General features: G+C 39.5%; 1 protein-coding gene across 1 annotated transcript in view; it reads right to left on the bottom strand.

Moving 5' to 3' along the window:
- The window catches only part of C6H5orf64 (chromosome 6 C5orf64 homolog), a 46,314-nt gene that overhangs the window by 5,792 nt on the left and 18,376 nt on the right, over positions 1-22,146 (bottom strand). Inside the window, exon 2 of the mRNA XM_025389397.1 lies at positions 12,110-12,297. Within this exon, the coding sequence (XP_025245182.1) occupies positions 12,110-12,297 (188 nt within the window). The remainder of the gene's footprint in view (positions 1-12,109; positions 12,298-22,146) is intronic.

The raw sequence follows: 22,146 nt of genomic DNA, 5'->3' as shown, positions 1-22,146 counted from the left end.
AGGGTTATGATGTCAGAGGTGAGGCGTGAAACAGGTCGCATAGCACTTTCTAGGACATAATAAGGAGTATGGATTCTATGTTGCCATGGGAAGCCGGCATCCTTGCACGAGGTGGTTAAGTGCTGAGAGAAAATAAATCAGGTTAAGGGGCTAGAGAGAGACTGGAAGGCTGGGGAGGCTATTTAAAACAGGCAGAGGAGCTCTCTCTGAGGAAGTGACTTTAAACCAGGCAGAGGAGCTCTCTCTGAGGAAGTGACTTTAGGACTGAGTCTTGAACTATCTGAAGCAGCGACCATGCAGATTTCTGGGAAAAGCCAGTTCCAGGCAGAGAAAATAGCACTGAAGTGGGAATAAGCATGACATATCCTGGAAAGAGCAAGAAGGTCAGCATGGCCAGGGCACAATACCAGAGGAAGCAGGGGGAGGAGGACAGCCCTGCGGAGGCGGTGGGATGGTACTTGGCTTTTATTCTAAATACACTGGGAAGATTTTGGAGGACTGTAAGTAGAAATGACATGGTATGTGTTTTCGTCGGATTACTCTGATTGCTGCATTGGGAATAGACAATAGCAGGGAAGAAGTGGAAGCAGAGAGACCAGATAGAAGCCTGTTGCAGTAGCTAAGGCCTAAGATGGCAATGGCCCGGACAGAGGTGGCTGCAGGGATTAGGCTCAGGACCTATTTTGAAAGCAGAACTGACAATACTCACTAATGAATGGGATATGAAGGTAGAAGAAAGAGAAATCAAAGATGATTTCTGTTTTTGTTGTAGCTTGCTTGTTTGTTGAGGGAACTGGCTGAAAACCCAGTAGATTTTGGTGGCCGTTCTTGACTAAGAAGAGTGTGGAACAAAGCCACAGAGTCACAGCCCCAGACAAGACCTGAATGAAGTGCTACAGCCTGGTGGTGGCAAGACCAGGAGGGAAACAGAAGAGCACTATGAGACAGAATCCAGAAGCAAGGAGAGGAAGGAAAGGCCTCAGATCCCCTAAGGAGAAGGAGGTTGGGAGGACCTGAGGGAAGACTTCACAGCTGTGCTCCCTAGATTACTTTTGTGATCGTTATAGAGTAAAACTGACTTTGTGTCTATATGTATTTACAGGTCTATGAATTTTAGCCATTGTACAATATATATAAATAACCACAACCACAATCAGGATACAGAAACAATTCCATTGCCCTAAAAAACTCCCTCATGGCATCCCTTTTTTGTTTGTTTGTTTGTTTGTTTGTTTTGGTTTTTTGGAGATGGAGTCTCACTCTGTCACCCAGGCTGGAGTGCAGTGGCGTGATCTCAGCTCACTGCAACCTCTGTCTCCCAGGTTCAAGCAATGATTCTGCCTCAGTCTCCTGAGTAGCTGGGACTACAGGCATATGCCACCACACCTGGCTAGCTTTTGTGTTTTTAGTAGAGATGGGGTTTCTCCAATGTCGGCCAGGCTGGTCTTGAATTCCTCATCTCAAGTGATCTGCTCCTCTTGGCCTCCCAGAGTGCTGGCATTATGGGCGTGAGCCAACGCACCTGCCCCATGGTATTCCTTTGATCTGTTCTCCATTACTATATTTTCGTGTCTTTTTGAGGTTGCCATAGAAATTGAATCATATAGTACATAATCTTTTGAGACTGGATTCTTTCATGCATAATGCCTTTCAAAGGCCTCTGAGACTCATCCACTTGTTGCTTTTTATTGCTGAGTAAAGATTCCAGTGTATGGATGTACCACAGTTTGTTTATCCATTCATCTGTTGAAGCACACTTGCAGTATTTCCAGGTTTGAGCAATTAGGAAGAAAGCTTTTGGCAGGCATGGTGACTCATGCCTACAAGCCCAGCACTTTAGGAGGCCGAGGTGAGAGAATCAGTTGAGCCCAAGAGTTTGAGGCCAGCCTGGGCAACATGGTGAAATCCCATCTTTACCAAAAATAAAAAAATCAGCCAGGTGTGCACTTGAGCCATGGAGGTCGAGGCTGCAGTGAGTCATGATCATGACACTGCAATCCAGTCTGGGTGACAAAGTGAGAAGACTTGGCCTCAAAAAAAAAAAAAAAAACAAAAAAAAAAAAACAAAAAAAAAGCTGCTAAAATCATTCATGCACAGGCTTTCATAAGAACATAATTTTTCATTTCTCTAGGGTAAACACCCAGGAGCAGGATTGCTGGGTGATATGGTAAGTGCATGTTTAACTTTGTAAGAAACTTCCAAACTGTTTTCCAGGATGGGTGCTGCATGTTGCATCCCCATCTACAATGTGTGAGAGTTTCATTTGCTCTGTGTCTTCACCAGCACTCTGTGTTGTCAACATTTTTCTTTTACTTCAATAGATAGAAGTTAAAACCACAATTAGCTATCACTACATTTGTGGTGGTAACTTACCCTCTTAAGTTTTTAAGTGCACTACATTTGTGGTTTTAATTTATATTTCCCTTATGACTAATGATGTTGAACACCTACTTAAGTGTTTGTTTGCCATCCTTATATCCTCATTGGTGATGTGTTCAAAACCTTTGCTCATTTTTTAGTGGGTTATTTGTTTTCTTCATATTAAGGTTTGAATAATCTTTACATAATCTAGATACAAGTCCTTGGTCAGATAGGTAATTCGAAAATATATTTTCCCAGTGTGTGTATTGACTTTTCATTCTCCAAGTTAGATCTCTCACAGAGCAAAAGTTCTTCATTTTGATAAAGTCCATTTGTCAATTTTTAAAAATAAATTGTGCTTTTAGTGTCATGTGTAAGAACTCTGCATAACGACAGATCGTAAAGCTTTTTTTCTAGGTTTTTTTCTAAAAGATTTATAGTTTTACATATTACATTTAAGTCTATAATCCATTTTGAGTTAATTTTTGTATGAAGTGTGAGGTTTAAGTCAGGGTTCTTTTTTTTTTTTTTGCATATAGGTTTCCAATTGTTTTAATACCATGTGTTGACAAGATTATTCTTTCTCCATTGCACTGTTTGTGCACCTTTGTCAGAAATCAATTAGCCATCTGTTTTGGGGTCCATTTCTAGACTCTATTCGGTTCCAACAATCCTGAGCCTTTTCCTTTGTCAATACTATACTGTCTTAATTACTCTAGCTTCATAATTAGTCTTATTATTGGGTGGTGTGATTCCTACAGTCTTATTCTGTTTTAAAATACTTAAATAATTGCTTCGAATTTTCATATAAACTTTTTATGACTTTTTTGTTTTTTAAATGTTTATACAGATGTAGTTTTTTTTCACTGTTGTGAGAACACTTAACATGTCAACATACCTACCCTTTTAAGTTTTTAAGTGCACAATATTAACTGTAGGCACAATATTGTACAGTAGATCTCTAGAACATATTTGTCTTGCATAACTGAAACTTCATACCCATTGAAGATGAATCCCTTATTGCCCCCTTCTCTTTATCCCTGGCAACTACAATCCTACTCTCTTATTTTATGTATTTGAGCTATTTTAGATACCTCATATAAGTGAAATCATATAGCCATTTGTTTTTATGTGACTGGCTTCTTTCACTTAGCATACTGTCCTCCAGGTTCATTCATGTTGTCACATATGGAAGGATTTACTTTTTTTTTTTTAAGGCTAAATAGTGTTCCATTGTGTATAAATACCACATTTTCTTTATCTAATCATCTGTTGATAGACACTTAAGTTGATTCCATATCTTGGCTATTATGAATAATGCTGCAACAAACATGGAAATGCAGATATCTCTGTATATTTTCTTAGGAGATATGTCTATTCAAGGTTCTTTGCCAGCTTTTTAGTTGGGTTATTGTATTTTTATGCTATTCAGCTGAAGGCATTTTTAAATCTTATTTTACATATTAAACTCTTATCAGAATATGTATACAAATATTTTCTTCCTTTCTGTTGTTTCCTTTGTTATACAGTATCCTTTCAGTTCGATGTAGTCCCAGTTGTCTATTTTTGCTTCTGTTGCTTGTGTTTTTGATGTCATATCTAAGAAATCATTGCCAAGACCAATGTCATGAAGCTTTTCCTCAATGTTTGCTTCTAGGAGTTTTAAAGTTTCAGGTCTTATGTTTAAATCTTTAACCCGTTTTGCATTGATTTATATGTATGGTGTCAGATGAGGGTACAATTTCATTCTTTCACATGTATACATACAGTCTTCTTAATAAATTTAAAAGGCCATATACCATGATGAAGTGGAATTTATCCCTGGGATGCAAGGATGGTTCAACATATGCAAATCAATTAAAGTAATACAGGACATTTAAAAAGGATTGAATTTTCTTTTTTTAAAATACTTTAAGTTCTAGGGTACATGTGCACAACCTGCAGATTTGTTACATATGTATACGTGTGCCATGTTGGTGTGCTGCACCCATTAACTCCTCATTTACATTAGGTATATCTCCTAATGCTATCCCTCCCCACTCCCCCCACCCCGCAATAGGCCCCGGTGTGTGATGTTCCCCTTCCTGTGTCCAAGTGATCTCATTGTTCAATTCCCACCTATGAGTGAGAACATGCGGTGTTTGGTTTTCTGTTCTTGCGATAGTTTGCTGAGAATGATGGTTTCCAGCTGCATCCATGTCCCTACAAAGGACACAAACTCATCCATTTTTATGGCTGCATAGTAATCCATGGTGTATATGTGCCACATTTTCTTAATCCAGTCTGTCACTGATGGACATTTGGGTTGATTCCAAGTCTTTGCTATTGTGAATAGTGCTGCAATAAACATACATGTGCATGTATCTTTAATAGCAGCATGATTTATAATCCTTTGGGTATATACCAGTAATGGGATGGCTGGATCAAATGGTATTTCTCGTTCTAGAAAATTACGTGATCATCCCAATAGATGTAGAAAATGCATTTAACAAAATTAAAAACCTTTTCATGAAAAAAAAGAAATCCTCAACAAACTAGATATAGAAGGAATTTACCTCATCATAATAAAGGCTGTATATTAAAAGCTCACAGTGATGTCATACTCAATGGTAAAATAACAAAAGCTTTTCCTGTAAGATCAGCAAGGCAAGGATGCTCACTCTCAACATAGTACTGAAAGTACTTCTATGCAACATAGTACTGGAAGTCCTAACCAGGCCAGAAAAAGAAATAAAAGTCATCCAAATCAGACAGGAAGGAATAAAATTACCTCTTTACAGATGGCATTATCTTATGTGTAGAAAGCCATAAAGACTCCACAGAAAACTATTAGAACTAATAAATGAATTCAATAAAGTTGCAGGTACAAAAATCTGTTGCATTTCTATAGGCTAATAATGAACTATCCAAAAAAGAAATTAAGAAACAATTCCATTTACAATAACAACAAGAAATAAAATACTTAGGAATAGGCAACGATGAAAGAGTTATATACTGAAAACTATAAAGCATTGATGAAAGAAAGAAGAAACACATAAATAAATTGAAAGATATTACGTATTCTGGATCAGAAGACTTAATACTGTTAAAATGTCTGTATTACCAAAAGTGGCCTATAGAGTCGATGTAATCCATATCAAAATTCCAAATGGCATTTTTTTAAAAAAATAGAAAAAACAATTTTAAAATTCACATGAAGCCACAAAAGACTCCAAATAGCCAAATCAGTCTTGAGAAAGAAGCACAAAGCTGGAGACATCACACTTCCTGATTGAAAACTATATTGCAAAGCTACAACAATTAAAACAGTATAGTATTGGCATAAAAACTGGCATACAGATCAATGGAACAGAAGTGAGGGTTCAGAAATAGATCCATATATATATATACAGTCATCTGATCTTCAACAAGGGTGCCAAAAATGCACAATGGAGAATGGACAGTCTCCATATAAATTTTAGAATCAGCTTGTCTCTACCTACAAAAATGCCAAGTAGGATATTTTGACTGGAATTGTATTAAATCTACAGATCAGTCTGAGGCTAACTGACCTCTTTACAACTTTGAGTTTTTCAATCCACTAATGGGGTATGCCTCTTCCTTTATTTAGGTCTTTGTTGATTCCTTTAATTATCATTTTGTAGTTTTTCACACAGATCCTGTGGGTGTTTTGTTATATTTATAGCTAAATATCTCACTTTTCAAAGCTACTATAAATTTTTAAATTTGTTTTCTAATTATATATTGCTATTACATGAAAATATTATTAATTTTTCTGTACTTACTTCATATCCTGCAATCTTATTAAACTCACTTCTTTGTTCTAGGAGACTTTTTTGTAGATTCCTTGGAATTGCCTTCATAGACATATATGAGACGTGGTGAACAGGGGCAGTATTATTTCCTCCTTTGCAATATATATGACTCACTTTTTTTATTTGTCTTTTTTATCTGTTGTCTTTCTTGTCTTTTCTTTTCAACATTGTGCTTGCTTGAACTCCCAGCACAATGTTGAGTAGGAGTAGTGAGTATGGAAATTATTGTCTTGCTCCCTATTTTAGAAGCAAAATACATAATCTTTTATCATTAAGCATCATGTCAGCTATTAGTTTTTTATACATGTTATTTATTTGTTTGAAGAAGTCCCCTTCGATTTCCAATTTTCTAAGAGTTTTTATCATGAATAGATGTTGAATTTTATCACATGATTATTCTGCAGCAAATCAAATGAATGTGTGATTTGGGTTCTTAAACTGTTAATATAGTGGATTACACTTGGTCATGGTATGATAATTCTTTTTATGTATAGCTTGATTTGACTTGCTAATATGTTGAAGAGTTTTTTGTGTTTATGTTAATCAGGAATACTTCTCTGTAGGGTTTTTTTGGTTATCTTTGTGTTTTTATCATCTTTGTGTTTATTATGTTTTTTGTATGAACCTTTGTAAGATGCAGATGCAGGTAAAGCAGTGATTAGAGGAAAAATTCTACATTAAATGCTTATTTAAAACATTTAATAATGCTAGGAAAAAAAGAAAGGATTTAAGTCAACAATGTAAGCTTTCATCTGAAGAAACTAGAAAGAGAAAAATCCAAAACAAGCAGAAGGAAAAAAGCAATAAAAAATAAGAGCAAAAATCAATGAGACAAAACATATGTGTTTGATATCAGGTTGATGCTGGCTTCATAATATGAGTTATGAGTGTTCTCTTTCATTTTCTAGAAGAGATTGTGTAGCGTTGATCTCATTTCTTCTTTAAATTTTAGGAGAATTAATCAGTGAAATCATCTGTACCCTGTAGATTTTATTTTTCAGACGAATTTTAACTAGAAATTCCATTTGTTAATAGTTATAGAACTATTTAGGTTATCTATTTTATCTTGAGAGTTCTGGTAGTTTGGGCTTTTCAAGGAATTGGTATAGTTCTTCTCAGTTGTTGAATTTATGTGCATAGAGTTATTTGTAGTATTCCCTGATGCTTGTTTTTTTATTGAGTTGTTTGTAGTATTCCCTGATGCTTGTTTTTTTATTGTGATATGTAGGATCTATAGCAGTATCTTCTCTTTCATTCTTGATATCAATAATACTAGTCTTTCTCTCTCTCTTTCTCTCTCTCCCCCGCCCCTTTGTCTCCTCCTCCTCCTCCTCCTCTCTCCCCCACCCCACTTCATCTTATTAAAGGCCCATCAGTTTCATCAATTTTAATGATCTTTGCAAATAACCAACTTTTGGGTTCTTTGTTTCTCCTCTACTCTTTTTCTGTTTTCAATTTCATTGATTCTGCTCTTCATTGCTTCCTTTGTTCCTACTGCTGCCATTAAGAGATTGCTTGGGGGCTGGAGTATGAGGGAACTGAGAAAATACAAAAGTAATAATGGATTTTTGCACTCTTTCCGAGAGTTAGAATCTCCCACTCCTTTAACCAGCTTCTCCTGGAGTTCTCTCTGCTCCCTGGTGCCCACTTCTGGCTTTCAGGCCACGTTGTGTTCAAAATGGGAGACCTCAGAGAGGAAAAATAATAAATTCACCATAAGTTCAGTGATACTCCAAATTCTGGCCTTTTTCCTCAATTTGTTTTCTACTATTTAATTTTTGTGTTCCTTATACACTCTGTCCAGGTTCTATAGTTTCCTCAGAGCAACTAGGTGGAGTGTGTTTCTTTCATCTGACCCCAAACTGACCCCATATTCTTTGAGCCAATTCAAAGAAGGGCATAGGACCTGATATATGGAACCATCTTATCTTCCACCATCACTATCATTGTATCTCCATGAGCGTATCTTCCACCACCACTCCATCTCCATGAGTTCCATAGAGATCTCCTGCAGTGAGATTAAGATGACTTGAAAGTACTGTGGCACTATTCACAATAGCAAAGACTTGGAATCAACCCAAATGTCCATCAGTGACAGACTGGATTAAGAAAATGTGGCACATATACACCATGGAATACTATGCAGCCATAAAAAAGGATGAGTTTGTGTCCTTTGTAGGGACATGGATGCAGCTGGAAACCATCATTCTCAGCAAACTATCGCAAGAACAGAAAACCAAACACCGCATGTTCTCACTCATAGGTGGGAATTGAACAAAGAGATCACTTGGACTCTGGAAGGGGAACATCACACACTGGGGCCTATTGTGGTGTGGGAGGAGGGTGGAGGGATGGCATTGGGAGTTATACCTGATGTAAATGACGAGTTGATGGGTGCTGACGAGTTGATGGGTGCAGCACACCAACATGGTACAAGTATACATATATAACAAACCTGCACATTGTGCACATGTACCCTAGAATTTAAAGTATAATAAAAAAAATGAAAAATAAAAAAATAAAACAACAAAGATTGGCACCCCCATGACTAGACAGATCCTAGAGAGCTTAAAAGCATTTTTTCCTTTTAGAAATCAATTCCTACTACATAAGAATGGGTAGTTTGCCCCAAAGGGGATATTTAGTGAATACCACCTTGGGACACTATGTTCAATTGTGGTATAGGTTGCCCTGAAGGCCTATGGTTGGTTTCATGAAATTATCTTCCAAGCCAGACTGACAGTTTTTGAGATGACTGGATTTTTCTTCAAGGAAAAGCAAGCCTACCTGTTCTCCAGGCTCATGCATACTTCCTGTGGTCTTTTCTGATGCTAGGTAAATTTGTTCCAAGTTTCCCATGCTCTACTAAGAGTATAGGATCAACAAGAGCTGGGAATCCACATCATCCTTGTAAAGTGGAGTACCAATTCTCCTAGTGCAATTAGAGAGGAAAGCCCCAGTGGCAATACTCTTGCAGGCTTTATGGAAAGGTAAGTGCGGAGGAAGCCTAACACTAAATGAGAAATCCATACCTTTCCTACATGCCTGCCTGAACCAAATAAACCTTGTGTTACTATACAAGGGCTTGTCTTTTTAATATATTTTAAAACTGAAGTCAACATGGACATAGGGTGGGTGGCTCAAATTGAATGGTCATTGTGCAGAAGGCTAGATGTCTCACTGTTAGTTACACAATAAAAGAGGATCAGATAAACACAGACATAACCTCTGCCTCCACTGATAATGTAAATCATCCCTTGTATCATTTGTCTTTCCTTCAGGCTGGATACAAAAGGCATAGAAATGAACAATTCATGCCTAAACACAGAAGAGCTTGAAAGCTAGTGTATGTCAGATGTTTATTCTAGGTCATCATTAAGGGGTTGAGTGGATTTGCTTATAAACACAGGCTATTCTGTCAGAGGGGAGTGGGAGAGATAGAGTGTGTTTTGCAGTTGGAGACAGCTCTTTTAAAGCCACATTGCAACTTTTTTGCCATGCACAGTAAGTTATATAGATAATTCTTTTTATAGGTTATGAAATGTTGTCCCCTGAGCAGTGGAAAGTATAATATGCTATAGAAACAATGCTTTTTCTCTCCACTTTGTGCAAATGCCATTTTTCATTACCCACTGAGTGAGAGCTTGCTAGAGATTGAAATGAGAGCAGGGTTGCCCCTCCCACTAATGATCAGGCACTTCCTGACACAAACTCAGCAACGACCTCCGTGGGAGCCCGAGGAGGTCTCCCCAAGCAGCTTCCCCCACAGTGAAGTCTGAAGCGCCAAGCCCTTGAAGGATGTCACATCTTTTCATGTTACCCATTTCCACCAGCCTCATTCTCTGCCTAGGGTTTTGTGGGTTGTTGTTGTTTTTCCCACCCAGTCCAACCAAAGCAGCTGAAGAAAAAGTGCCAAGACAAACAGAATGAGAGCCTTGGGGACCCTGTAATGGGTACAGAGCATGAGTGTGGTAATCATTCTTTTGATTTGTGCTCAGATATGTTTTCTATTTGCTTTTGCACAGAATGCACATTTTCCCCCTGGATCGCAAATAATCTGAACCAGGGTAAAACCATTACAAAGTGGCCTTCAAACATCATGTCTGTATTGGAACTGAATGACTGATCAGACATTTAAATACGGAAACTGGGAATTCAGGTAAATGGCACTGATACGGTTTTGTTTTTTTGTTTTTTGCTTTTTGTGTTTTAAAAAAAGCATGCTCCAAGTTGTTTAAATAATGTTTGTTTGCTTGGGTTCTGTCTCTTTTTTCTTTCCTTTCTGTCCCTTCATCTATCTTTTTTAAAAAAGAATTCTGCATTTTTCCCTTTTAATTATGTTCTCATTTCAATGATTTGGTTTTATCCACAAAGCCAAAAATAAAGAAATGATTTTTATATCATTCCTAACAATTAAGACAGGGAGAAAAGATAGAATTCACAACACCTCCCATGTCTGGTCATCTCTGCTCTTTTTCTGGGGCCATACTTCCTGGGACAATCTTCATTTTCTTACATTGTCATTGGTGTCTCCTGACCAGCCTCTTTTGAAGTTGATCGCAAGTAAAGAAAAAGTACACATAGAATGACTGCTTCAGCTGACTGTCCTCCATTCTCACCCAGGAGACGGGGGAAGAGGAAAAGCCCGGTTGGGAAATAAAGATGAATGTGCTCCCACGGTGCTGGGCAGGGCTGTTTTGTGCTGGAGCAGGCAGGCAAAGGAATCCCACCACGGCGCTCTGAGTCCCAGGTTAATGTCAAGTGCTGGGTTTTCTTTTAGTTACTCAAGGATCAAAGGGAAATTATTCAATAAAAAGAACTTAAAGGGGACTTCTGTGCCCACATAAACCTTAATCAAAAACACTTGTTCAAATGTAGCTTCCTTGACCTGCCTTTTCATATTGTCTTTTCAGCTCTTATACATACACATTTGTAATTAAAATAAAGATTTTCTCCATCACCATTCAGCATTTCCTTTTCCTCTCAGCTGACCAGAATTTCACCAGGGTGACATGACAGTTTGTTGCTAAGGAACTGAAGACTATGTCATAAGTGAGCATTCTGATGAAGAGGAGTGAACAGTTGGCAACAGATTGGATATTAAGAATAAATCAGCTCTCTGTGTATGTCCCTGTGTGGTGGTATAACTGACAACAGGTGAGAAAGAGAAGGCTCAGGGCATTCCTGCTTGAAATGTGAATTCTTAGCCACCTCCTCTGTAAAAGCTACTACTCATCCCCTCAATTGCCTCTTACTTGTAAGAATGTCCTCATGCATTCGAGCTTTTCACTTCAGCTTGTTTTGCTTCTCTCTGCTTAGATCCATATTCCTTCACACAGTCATGTCAGAGATTTATCGCACTATGACCTCAGTCATATCCTCCTTTAAAAGGAGTCAAGCACAAACTTCACAAAGCCTCTAATATTCTAGGTATTCAGCAGGGAGACTGGAACATGAAATTCCTCCCACTTGGAGCACACCCACATCAATGTTTCTCTAAAATCTATTTATCTTAGTCACGACCTATGAACACGAATAGAATGTGGTGAATGTTCCCTGTCTCTCGTGTGCCTGAGCACTGGGAAAAGTTAGAATTTGTACAGTTGTAATTTCTAAGGAGGAGTGCAATAACTTCACAGTTTTTTAAACAGAATCATTTAAGAAGGAGAGCATTTTAAACGTGTCCCTTCTCTTTTGCACCATTTAAAAAGATCTCTGCATCTCAATGTGGTTCTTCTGCTATCAGATATGTGGCTGATTTTGTGATTGTTAGGTTAAGGAAAATGGGAAAATCTGACAGCAGATGATTCCACAAATGAATGATACACATACAATAATAGGTAAGTACTCACCATGAGTAAAACAAACAAATATATACAGAAAAGGAAACAGTGATCCTTTGAGAACTGAAGATAAGAGCTTCATTACCTACACAGAAAACTACAGGAAGATCTGATCTAAATTTGATTGAAGGGAAGTAAACTTCAGTGGTCAAATCCTTGGGTGGTGGGCCAACATTCTGCTTGAACTCTGTCTCTACTGCAGTGCGGGGCAATTTGGAGTAATGCATGTTTGTTCTGCCTAATTGAGAAGGTTGGAAGCTAATGAGTTTTCTGAACACTGCAAAGAAGAATGTTACATATGAAAGAGAAGCCAAGGGGTATATGGAAATGAAAATGAAAATGAAAAAAAAAAAAAAAAAAAAAGTCCTGAGAACATGGGAAAGTTCATTGTGGTGGGCTGGGAGAAGTCCAAACAAAACAGGTTTCAGAAAGAGGTGAAACGGTTAAAAGACACTCACCCTAGCTAGAACAAAACTATAAATGTAGAGTTTGACCCTGACCTCCCGTAAATGATGCAGGCATGTGTTGACAAGCAAACAGACCTACAGCATGTCATTTGATTCTGCCCATTGTTTATCCCATTACATGGGAATTTCTTTCTGTTCTCCTTGGGGTTTTTTCCCACCCACCCCAAATGTTTAAAGTCTATATGTAATCTGAGAATAAAAAGTAAAAGCTACCTCAATTTACCTAATTTAATCTAAATACCTAATTGAAAATGTGTAATTGGACAGACAAGCCTCTGATTAGTGCCAATATAAATTTGGATTAAAGAGATTAGGGCTATTTAGCCTCAAGACAAGAGTATTTAGGAGTCTTAACACAGATTGAATTGTTTGTATTCAGGGCTCTGCCAAAATGTAGAGGGATTAAAAAAAAAAGAGTAGGAAATAGGCTCTGCCCTTGGGGATTTGGGACACAACAGTCTAAAACATATCAAAGAGGCACACAAGATTGCCCAAGCTAAGGGTTCCAAGAGTAGCTTTGGCCAAACACACTGCAGAAGAGAGGAGAAATCAGAAAAGCCTATCAGAAAGGGATATTCTTGTCCTGATCATCAAAAGATTTAGAGATGATAAGAAGGAAGAGGGTGTCCTTGGGCTACAGAATGCTATATGGAAATGGAATGAGACTGAAATACCTCTGAGATGACTAGGAATATTCTGGTTCTTTGTTGGTGTGTGACAAACTACCTCAAAACTAAGTGGATTAAATAAAAATTATATCTTGCTCACAATTTTTGTGTTGCAGTCATTCAGGAAAGGCTCAGCTGGGTGGCTTATCTCTGCTCTACATGGCACTAGGGTCCATTTCTAACATTGCTTCTTCACTCATAAGTTTGGTGCTTGGAGTCTGTACTCTCTCTCTCTCTCTCTCTCTCTCTCTCTCGCCCCACCCCCTCCCCACCTTCCTCACTCCCTATTATCTTCCCCATGTCTAGGGCTTCTCACAGTATGGCAACCTCAGGGTAGCACGATTTCTTACAAGGCAGCTTAGGGTTCCAAGAGATTGTTTCCAGAGACACAGGCAAAAGCGGCAAGGTTTCCTATGACTTAGCCTTAGAAGACCCAAACATCATGTCTACCACATTCTGATGTTTAAGCAGGTCTTGAAGTCCAGCCTATATTCAAGGGAATGGGAATTAGACTCCATCTCTCAATGGGAAAAATAGCCAAAAAAAAAAAAAGTTTTGCCATCTTTCGTCTACCAGAGGGAACAATTAATAAGGCAGATGGTTTAAGTGAGTGGTCAGAGCCACAGCAGGACAATCATCAGAGCGAGAGGTGGAGGATGAGTGTCAAGGACTTTAAAGGTGAAGTTGAGAGATTTGAACACTTAAAGAATAATATGTTCTTCTCCCAGCATAGTCTGTCTTGTGAAATTGCACTCAGCTGGATGGAAGAGAACACATGATCTCCTAGAGTTCCCAGGCACTGAACTAGGGCAATGAAGGAGACTAAAATTCTCCGTCTGAATCTCTCTAACAGGAGACTTTCTAGACAAAGCGTATTTGGTTATGAAAAACAGAAACTCATTCAAGCCAGTTTAAGAAAAGCAAGGACCAATTCAAAAGCACTGCAGGCAAGCATAAGAGCATTCCAGGACAAGAGCTAGGGGAGCTGGGCCACAGGAATTCTGACAAGTCTGATACTGCAAACCCCAGAGCCAGGGTTACTCTTCTGTTCCTGATATGGGCCTGAGATCTCTCATCTCTTTGCCAGCTTTGATCTCTTTCTTGTCTTCATGGACAAGCTTTCTCCACTGACTGACTCATCAGAGTACACATGGCTGAAAATGACTGACCCAGGCCTGAGTGACCTTTGATTCCCCTAGGACCAATATGCCTTTGCTTCCAAGCACCCAATAGTATCTGATTACAGGTTGTGTATCTCTGGACTTGAATTCTGGAGATGAGGCATTTAGTTGGATTAGACCAGTCTATGGATTGGTTCCTCTTGAGAGAAACATTCACTTTTGGTTCAATCAGCGATGGCTGTAGAACAGGCTTAGGTGTTTAAAGACAAGTAACATGAAAGCATCATTGCCTAGCTCCCCTCTCCATATCAGTGAGACGCCATAGGTAGGAAGCAATTCGAGAGAAAATGTGTAGGATCGCTAAATGACAAGAAAGAATGACCAGGTGGGAAACATGCCTGGGGCTGGAGCTGGGAATAAGGACATAACAGGCTGGTCTCCAAGCCATTCTTCATTCAAATTCCAAACCCCTTCCCTGATAGAGTCAGACTCATTCCCTATTGAACTTGTCCTGGCAGTCTTGATGTATGAAGCAGTAAAGTAATGGACAGTAATGGATGGTATCAAAGAAGGTGCCTTCTTATCTGACTCTCACAGAGGATTTTACAACAGTGTTGGGGGGTATTGGCCCTCTCTTTCTGCATTATTCTCCAGCATACATATCTATGCTCAGGTCATAAGGGAAAGACTGATAGCATAAGTGCTTTAATAATTTTAATGAAAATTATTAGGTTTTACTTAACATAATTTACATATAGATCACCTGCCTGCACAGAGCTCCCATGTAGAGATGGCAGGGATCCCTGCATCAGGGATAACCCCAGGAAGGGTAGGAGGGAGAGGGAGGGAGGGAGGGAGGGAGGGAGGAAGAAAGGAAGGAAGGAAGGAAGGAAGGAAGGAAGGAAGGAAGGAAGGAAGGAAGGAAGGAGGGAGGGAGGGAGGGAGGGAGGGAGGGAGGGAGGGAGGGAGGGAAGGAGGGAGGTGGGGAGTCAGGGAAGGAAGGAAGGAAAAAATAATATGCACCAGGTAAAGAGGCTGGAAAGTGGGTTACTTCTGGGCAGAAAATAATCAGGGGTTTGTTTTTTTTTTTAAGAAATCTTATAATATAAAATAAGTATTGCTTAGCATAAGAAGTGTAGGAACGGGAAGAAAATTAAATGAGGGATCTAGATCCATGGAATTCAAGTGAACTACAAATTTGGTAAAAGTTTCATTTGTTTTGAAATTTTAAAGAGAATAATTTGTAAAATTTAGAAATAAACATCGATTTGGCATCTTTAAAAAACAAAATAATTAAGTTTTAAAAACTGAGTAAGAAAACAAATCCAGTTGGAGGAAAGTAGCAATGGCACCGCATACTGTCATGAAAGAATGCAAATCGGTATTTTCCTTTCCCCTAATTAGCAGACATAAATCAGGATAAATTTTAAATTGATGAGACTCTTTCAACACAGGAGAAAGATATTGACCTTCTTGTGGTAAAGGTAAGTATGAAGTACATTAAAATCACCATTTTGGCATAATCAAGTTTACCTCTACATTAACTTTGGACTATGACACCCCTTCAGAAATGCTGTCTGCTCAAAATTCTCCAAACACAGCACTGAATGGAATTCTGCTGGGGTAGAAGAATCGTGACCAGGCAGTCAAAATCAATTTGTTCCTGTGATTGACATCAGGGCCTGTGTGTCAGCCAAGCTCTCTCATACCATCTGTGCTCTGATTATGATCAATAGGTATTTGTGATATGCCCAGGAAATGTGCTGTTTGATTACTTTTACATGGGAGAAAAGACAAAAACGTCTCAACCTGGAGTCTACTGATGTGGATGCAGAAGCTGGTTGATGAATTATTAGAATATAGAGTTTGCACTGATAAACTTTTGAACTTTCATTGAACTTGTAGATTAAGAATAGGCAGTTTTTCCAAGAGGAAAATTCACCAGACAACCAACAATTTTTCTTTCACATATTTAAGCAAGATGTTCGATCTGGTAAGGAAATAATAGTAATTTATGTCTTTGATAATTGAGAAGGATTATAGTTCTATACACAGAAAAAGCAACCATCACCCGAGCCCTGTGAGTCACAAAGCCATTAAAGAAGAAGCTTCCAGCTTAAAAGCAGATGAAACCTCCGGATTTGGAGGGTGGTGTTCTTCAAGAGAGAATTAAGAGACGGGAAAGAAATCCCCACGTACTTGTAAAATTAGGGCCCTCTCTCTGCCTCCCTTCTGAACAAGTATAATGACACTTTCAAGATTCAGCTTGATAACCCACACTAAAAGAAAAGCATGCATACACAAAACCATTTCCCTTAGTGCACATGGCTCCCCTGCATATACCACCATGCCCACACAAGCAGAGACCCACACTGACCTTCAGTGGGAGGCAACCCTCCAAATAGTAACAATGAAGCTGCATCCTTCAACCTGCAGAGACCCATAATTCTCAGAACATCATTTGTCTGCTAATCTGTAGGAACAGCCTGGAGCAGATTAAAGGTTAAGAAGGAAGATTGCTGACCAGCTGGAAACATGTGTTTGGTACATCCAACTAACTATAAGAAATTATTTTCCTGATAAAATAGCATCAGCTGAGATCAGGTTTCTGAGAGATGGGTATCATTAATTTTGCTGCTACAACATTGAACAGCTTGCATTAAAAATACACACTAGATTGTGGCTCTTTGGCTTGATTGGTACAATGCACCAGAGATTTCAAAAAAATGCTGACCACTCCACGGTTCAGTTGCCCTTATTAATGATAAGTCCTGTCACCTCCCTTTACTTTAATGCTTTGCTTCCCTATAATTCAATTTGAATCAATCTTACGATTATTTTTAAGCCTGTACCTTGCTAGTGCTCAAAAAATGAGAAGACACAATCTTACTACTATTTGTTAGTATCTGGTGTTTATAGCATCACAGGTGTTATAATGTAAGCCAGGGAAACAGTCAACAAGAATGAGGACCATAGTCTCAAAGAGAAGGCTAGGGATGGAGACAGCTCCACCTGGGGATCTAAACTAGGGTATCTTGGTTGCCAGTAATGGACACTTACTCAATTTTTCTCAAGTAATGTAAATTAGAAGATGTTACTGTAAGAACCTATGACCTGGTAGACAAAAGTCATCATGAACTTGGACAGATCTGGGAACCCATTTTTCTCTCGATCTCCTCTGTCTTTCTCTCATGGCATGTCTACCATGTCCACATGTTTGCTCCATCCTCCTGTCTTTAACAACTTGGCTACTCAAAGTTTCTGTTTCCTCATAACCGTAGTTTGCACATGACCTCTCATGACCTTCATTCTATCTCCTGGTGTTTAGTGTTAGTAATCGCTGCTTTATTTAAATTCTAAAATGGAGAGAGAATTTTATTGTCACTACTCACATTTCATGTGACCACATTCTGGGTTACTGGGTGGCCACTAGCTGAACTGCTCTAATGTTGATTATCCAACATGGACCAACTCCCTATAGCTTAAAGGACCAAGTGAAGGGATATAATAAAACTACCCTTTCATCAAGGGGAAGTTCAATTTATAAAGGGCAGAGTAGGCATTCTGAAGATTAGTCTGCCTGGTCCATGGGATAATGGGGAAAGGTTCTGTGGAGGAGATAATATATGAGATGATCATAAAAGGGCCCCATGTGTGGATAGGCAAAGACGAAGTAAAAGTGGATATAGTAGCATAGGGAAAAACCAGAAATAGGAAAGAAAATATTACGTATTTTAGTTTGGCTACAGCACTTCTCAAGCTTTCTGTGCATATGAATCACCTGAGGATCTTGATAAAATGCAGATTCGTATTCAATGGGTCTGAGATGGGGCCTGGGATTCTGCAACTTTAAACAAGTTCCCAGGTGATGCTGATGTGTTGGTTCACTCTGAGAAGTACAGCTAGAAGAAAGAGCCTTGAATGCCAAGCTAAGAAAGTGCTACTTACTCTACTTCAGTAAGTAATGAGAAGCCTTGAAGGATTCGGGAGAGAAGAATGATATAATCAGAGTGGTGTTAAAGGACAATTGATTTGGCAGTACTTTGTGGGATAAATCAGAAGAGAACTGGAAGATCAGCTATTTAGCAATTGTAAAGGCCAGGAAAGAGGTAATAAGGACTAAATCAGTATGATCACAGTGGAGGGGAAAGGAGGGCTATGCGAGATCAGCTATACAGCCAATTGAACATGCCCTTCCCACTGTCCTTACCCAGTCTTGCTTTAGTTGACAAGAGAAGCGGCTTCTTCAGGCATCATCTGGTGACATCTTTGTCCTTTCTGGGGTGTCTGCTTTTCATTTCAAATCACATCTAAAGATACATCCTCTCTTTTACCTCTAACCCTTAATTTCATTCTCTCTGCCTAACTGCATTTTCTATTGTGTGCAACTTGCTGCATGATTTAACTATATTATAACCATGTAACTATGTTATTTCACTGTTATTTCATTGTGTACCAGTAACCAAATTCAGTAACTGTATTTGTTCTGCTGAGGAGTTTTGTAGGAAGCATATCTGAAGGGCACCAGGCAATGAAGTAAAGTCTATTACCACCTTATCACCATCAGGAAAATGATCTGTTTGTTTGCAGTTCACTGAAGTACATAGCTAAAGAAATTGAAAGAGAGCTTAGGGAGTGTCAAAGTGAAGTCCAGATATGGAGACGGATGGATACTCTGAATACTAGGCTGTGGTTCAAGACCCAAAAAATGGCTGTGACACTGTGCAGAAGAGAAGTTTCCAAATGATGTTATAGACAGGGAAGAAGAGCTGGGAGAGACATACCTTTTACGGTAATTCAGAGCTTCTCTTACTACCTGGCTTACACAGTCCCTACTATCCATTTAAAGCCAAACCAAAGATAAGCTTGCTGTTAAATACAAATCCCAACTGAAATTTTCCTAAAGCGAAAGGCTTCATCATATCCTGTGATTATAGATATAAATGAAGAAACCTGGTGCTTGCTTATTGAATTGTTCATGCCATTTTGAGGTCAACCCCTGAACACTGAACTTTGGTTTTCTAAGGCCCCTGTGCATTAAATAATTTATACGACATGCAGGACTTTAAATCCATTCCTTTTCTTCCTAATAGGATGGGATTTTGTGCACATGTACATACTTACAGCTAAAAAATAAAAAATCAAACAGTTGTCACTGATCAAAACAACAATAATTTGTCCTGTGGGAAAAAAGAGAGAGAGAGAGAAAGAAAGAAAGAATAGAAAAGAAAGAAAGAAAAAAGAACTGTCCAGCCCTGGAGACTAGAGCTGTTTTGATTGCACAAGAACATAATCAGAGTCAGGAACACAGTAAAGGAAATATTCCCAAAGGAAATCAAGATTAAGATGCACACTTTGGCCTCTTCCTACAAGCACCAACCTCCCAAGCCCACAGGTCATTTTGTTTGACAATGTCACATCGATTTACATTTCACAATGCACTCTTAACTTCAGAATCTTAATGTGCTGGCTGGAATTAACTGTATCTTTAGAGAAGAGTCTGATCTTGACCATGTCCTCCTTTGGAAAGACTTCCTAGTTGGTTTGTTATTTTGGTAAATGAGAACCCAGGAAGAAATTAAATCAATTTTATGGATACGCGCATGTGTGTGTGCGTGTGTGTGTGTGCACGCGAAAGTGTCACTGCAGGACAGACACTAGGAAACTGTGCTTTGAAGAGAACGAACCCTTTCAGGAAAAGGGTTTCATGTTCAAAAGGAAATGAGGAAATGTGACTTCTAGCCCAGATATTGCCAGGCCCACTTCCATCCTTGGTTTCGCTCCACATTGGAGCTCAGGATTCTGGATGTATTTCCTTCTGAGTGTCCTGATGGTGGCGGAGGGCAGGGTGGGGTAGAGCAAGGCATAGCCTGCCATGCGGGGAATCTGTGCTGTTTCAGGTCTTTCCTCCAGAGGCAGCCGGAGGGAGATACCCAGTGTCATAAATTACCCTGCTTCCTCCTTCCTTATGTGCCACCTCTTTTCCTAGTCCCACTACTTCAGAAGTAAATCACCATCTTCATTGGAAGTAACCTTCTTCCCTAGAGAGGTGAAGTGACTGGTCTATGGTCATGCAGCTATTAAGAGCCTGTGACAGAAAGAAATCCAACCTCTTCAGTTTCAGGTCATTGCATGTTCTTTCCTCCTACCTTGTAAGCAGAGCTTCAGTCTTTGATGTGGGCCCTGCGTCCTGGGCCACAGAACAGACTTAGGGTTCAAACCTCCCTGGGCCTCACCTGGCATTTCCACGCCAAAGTTGCATCCTGCCCCTCTCTGAAGGGTCACCCTCTAGCCTAGTCATTGTGGATGGAACCTACTCCTCAATCCCAACATCACCACAAACACCCACTGCCCCTACAAGGGACAGGAGGGCTGAGATGTAGGGACCCAAGTATAGATGCAAATTAGAATATTTTTAATGTTATGAGAATGATGGTGAAAACTCTTTGAGGACAAGAGTTATATTTAGTCTGCAAATATGTATTGAGAAGAATCCCCAAAAAAGTTGCTATTAAAGAATAATGATAAAGATTCATGCACTTTAGTTGGGGGAAGAGTTTAGGGGTGGCATTATGAAAAGTTGTGGGGATTTTGAAGCAGCCTTTACTCAAGAGATGGTTGTGTGCTAAGGGAGAGAAGATTTGGAGCTATTACTCACAATGCACCACCAGAAGATTCCAAGTAGGAGAGCCTAGGCAGAGAAGTTCCATGGGGTGTGGGAAGGTGGGGGTATGGTAAGAGACAGCATGAGAATAGCTGAGCTGAGGCTGGGTGGGGTGCTTGTAATGTCCAAGCTCATGCTTGTAATGTCCAGCACTTTAGGAGACCAAGGCGGGTAGATTGCTTGAGCTCAGAAGTTTGAGACCAGCCTAGGCAATACGATGAAACACCATCTCTACAAAAAATACAAAAAAAAAAAAATAGCCAGATGTGGTGGCATGCACCTGTGGTGCCAGCTACTTGGGAGGCTGAGGTGGGAGGATCGCTTGAGCCTGGGAGGTCAAGGCTGCAGTGAGCTGAGATTGCACCACTGCGCTCCAGACTGGGCAATAGAGTGAGACCCTGTCAAAAAAAAAAAAAAGAATAGCTGGGCTGGACACACTTCACTATTCACTACAGAGACAGCCATTCTCTCCAGAAGCCAGCATGAGGCAGAACCTGGCTGCCAGACAGGAGAGCTTCTTCCCCATCTAGAGACCAAAAGGTCAAGTGTAGAAACTCGGTTGGGTAGATGTGAAGGATGCTGTGGGCCAGTTGACTCAGCCTCCATTCCTAACTTCCTCAGGGAACCAGTCTATACTGTAGACACCAGAAAATGAAAAACTAACTTTCCCTTCCTCCTTTGCAGGTAGAGTCCCTTATGGGATTGGGTTCCGCCAATAAGAGCCACTAGCGTGAGACCTCAACTGAGAGCCAGGTCAGTAGGATGGGAGGCACAGCACGAAGTCTTTACTTTGCTGGCTCAGATCATGGCAGAATGGTGGGCTCTGCCACAGACAGTGGGGGAAGGATGTTCCCTCAATAATATCAGAGCATCATCCTGGGAACTGGAATTGTTTCTGAAAGCTCCAACTAGAGTCTGCTTGTTCAGCACTTCCAAAATGTTCATAGGCCAATTAATACCTGATTATCAATGCTCTCCTGTTTCAATAAACTGGAACAATTTCTGTCATCTGCATCACCATGGACAGTGGCCAAGATAACATATCTGACTCCCCAAACTGATCATTTTTTAGTACACTCCTCTATGGGACAAAATTACTTTCAGAGATAATCATGTAATAATCATTAATTATTATTACTCTCATGATTCATTCATTAGCTTTAAAACAATAATTTAAACAGAATAAATTTTAATTTTCAGGATATT

The sequence above is a fragment of the Theropithecus gelada genome, chromosome 6, assembly GCF_003255815.1.
Source record: "Theropithecus gelada isolate Dixy chromosome 6, Tgel_1.0, whole genome shotgun sequence".
Lineage (NCBI taxonomy): Eukaryota > Metazoa > Chordata > Mammalia > Primates > Cercopithecidae > Theropithecus > Theropithecus gelada.
This window is presented reverse-complemented; position numbering and strand designations above follow the sequence as displayed.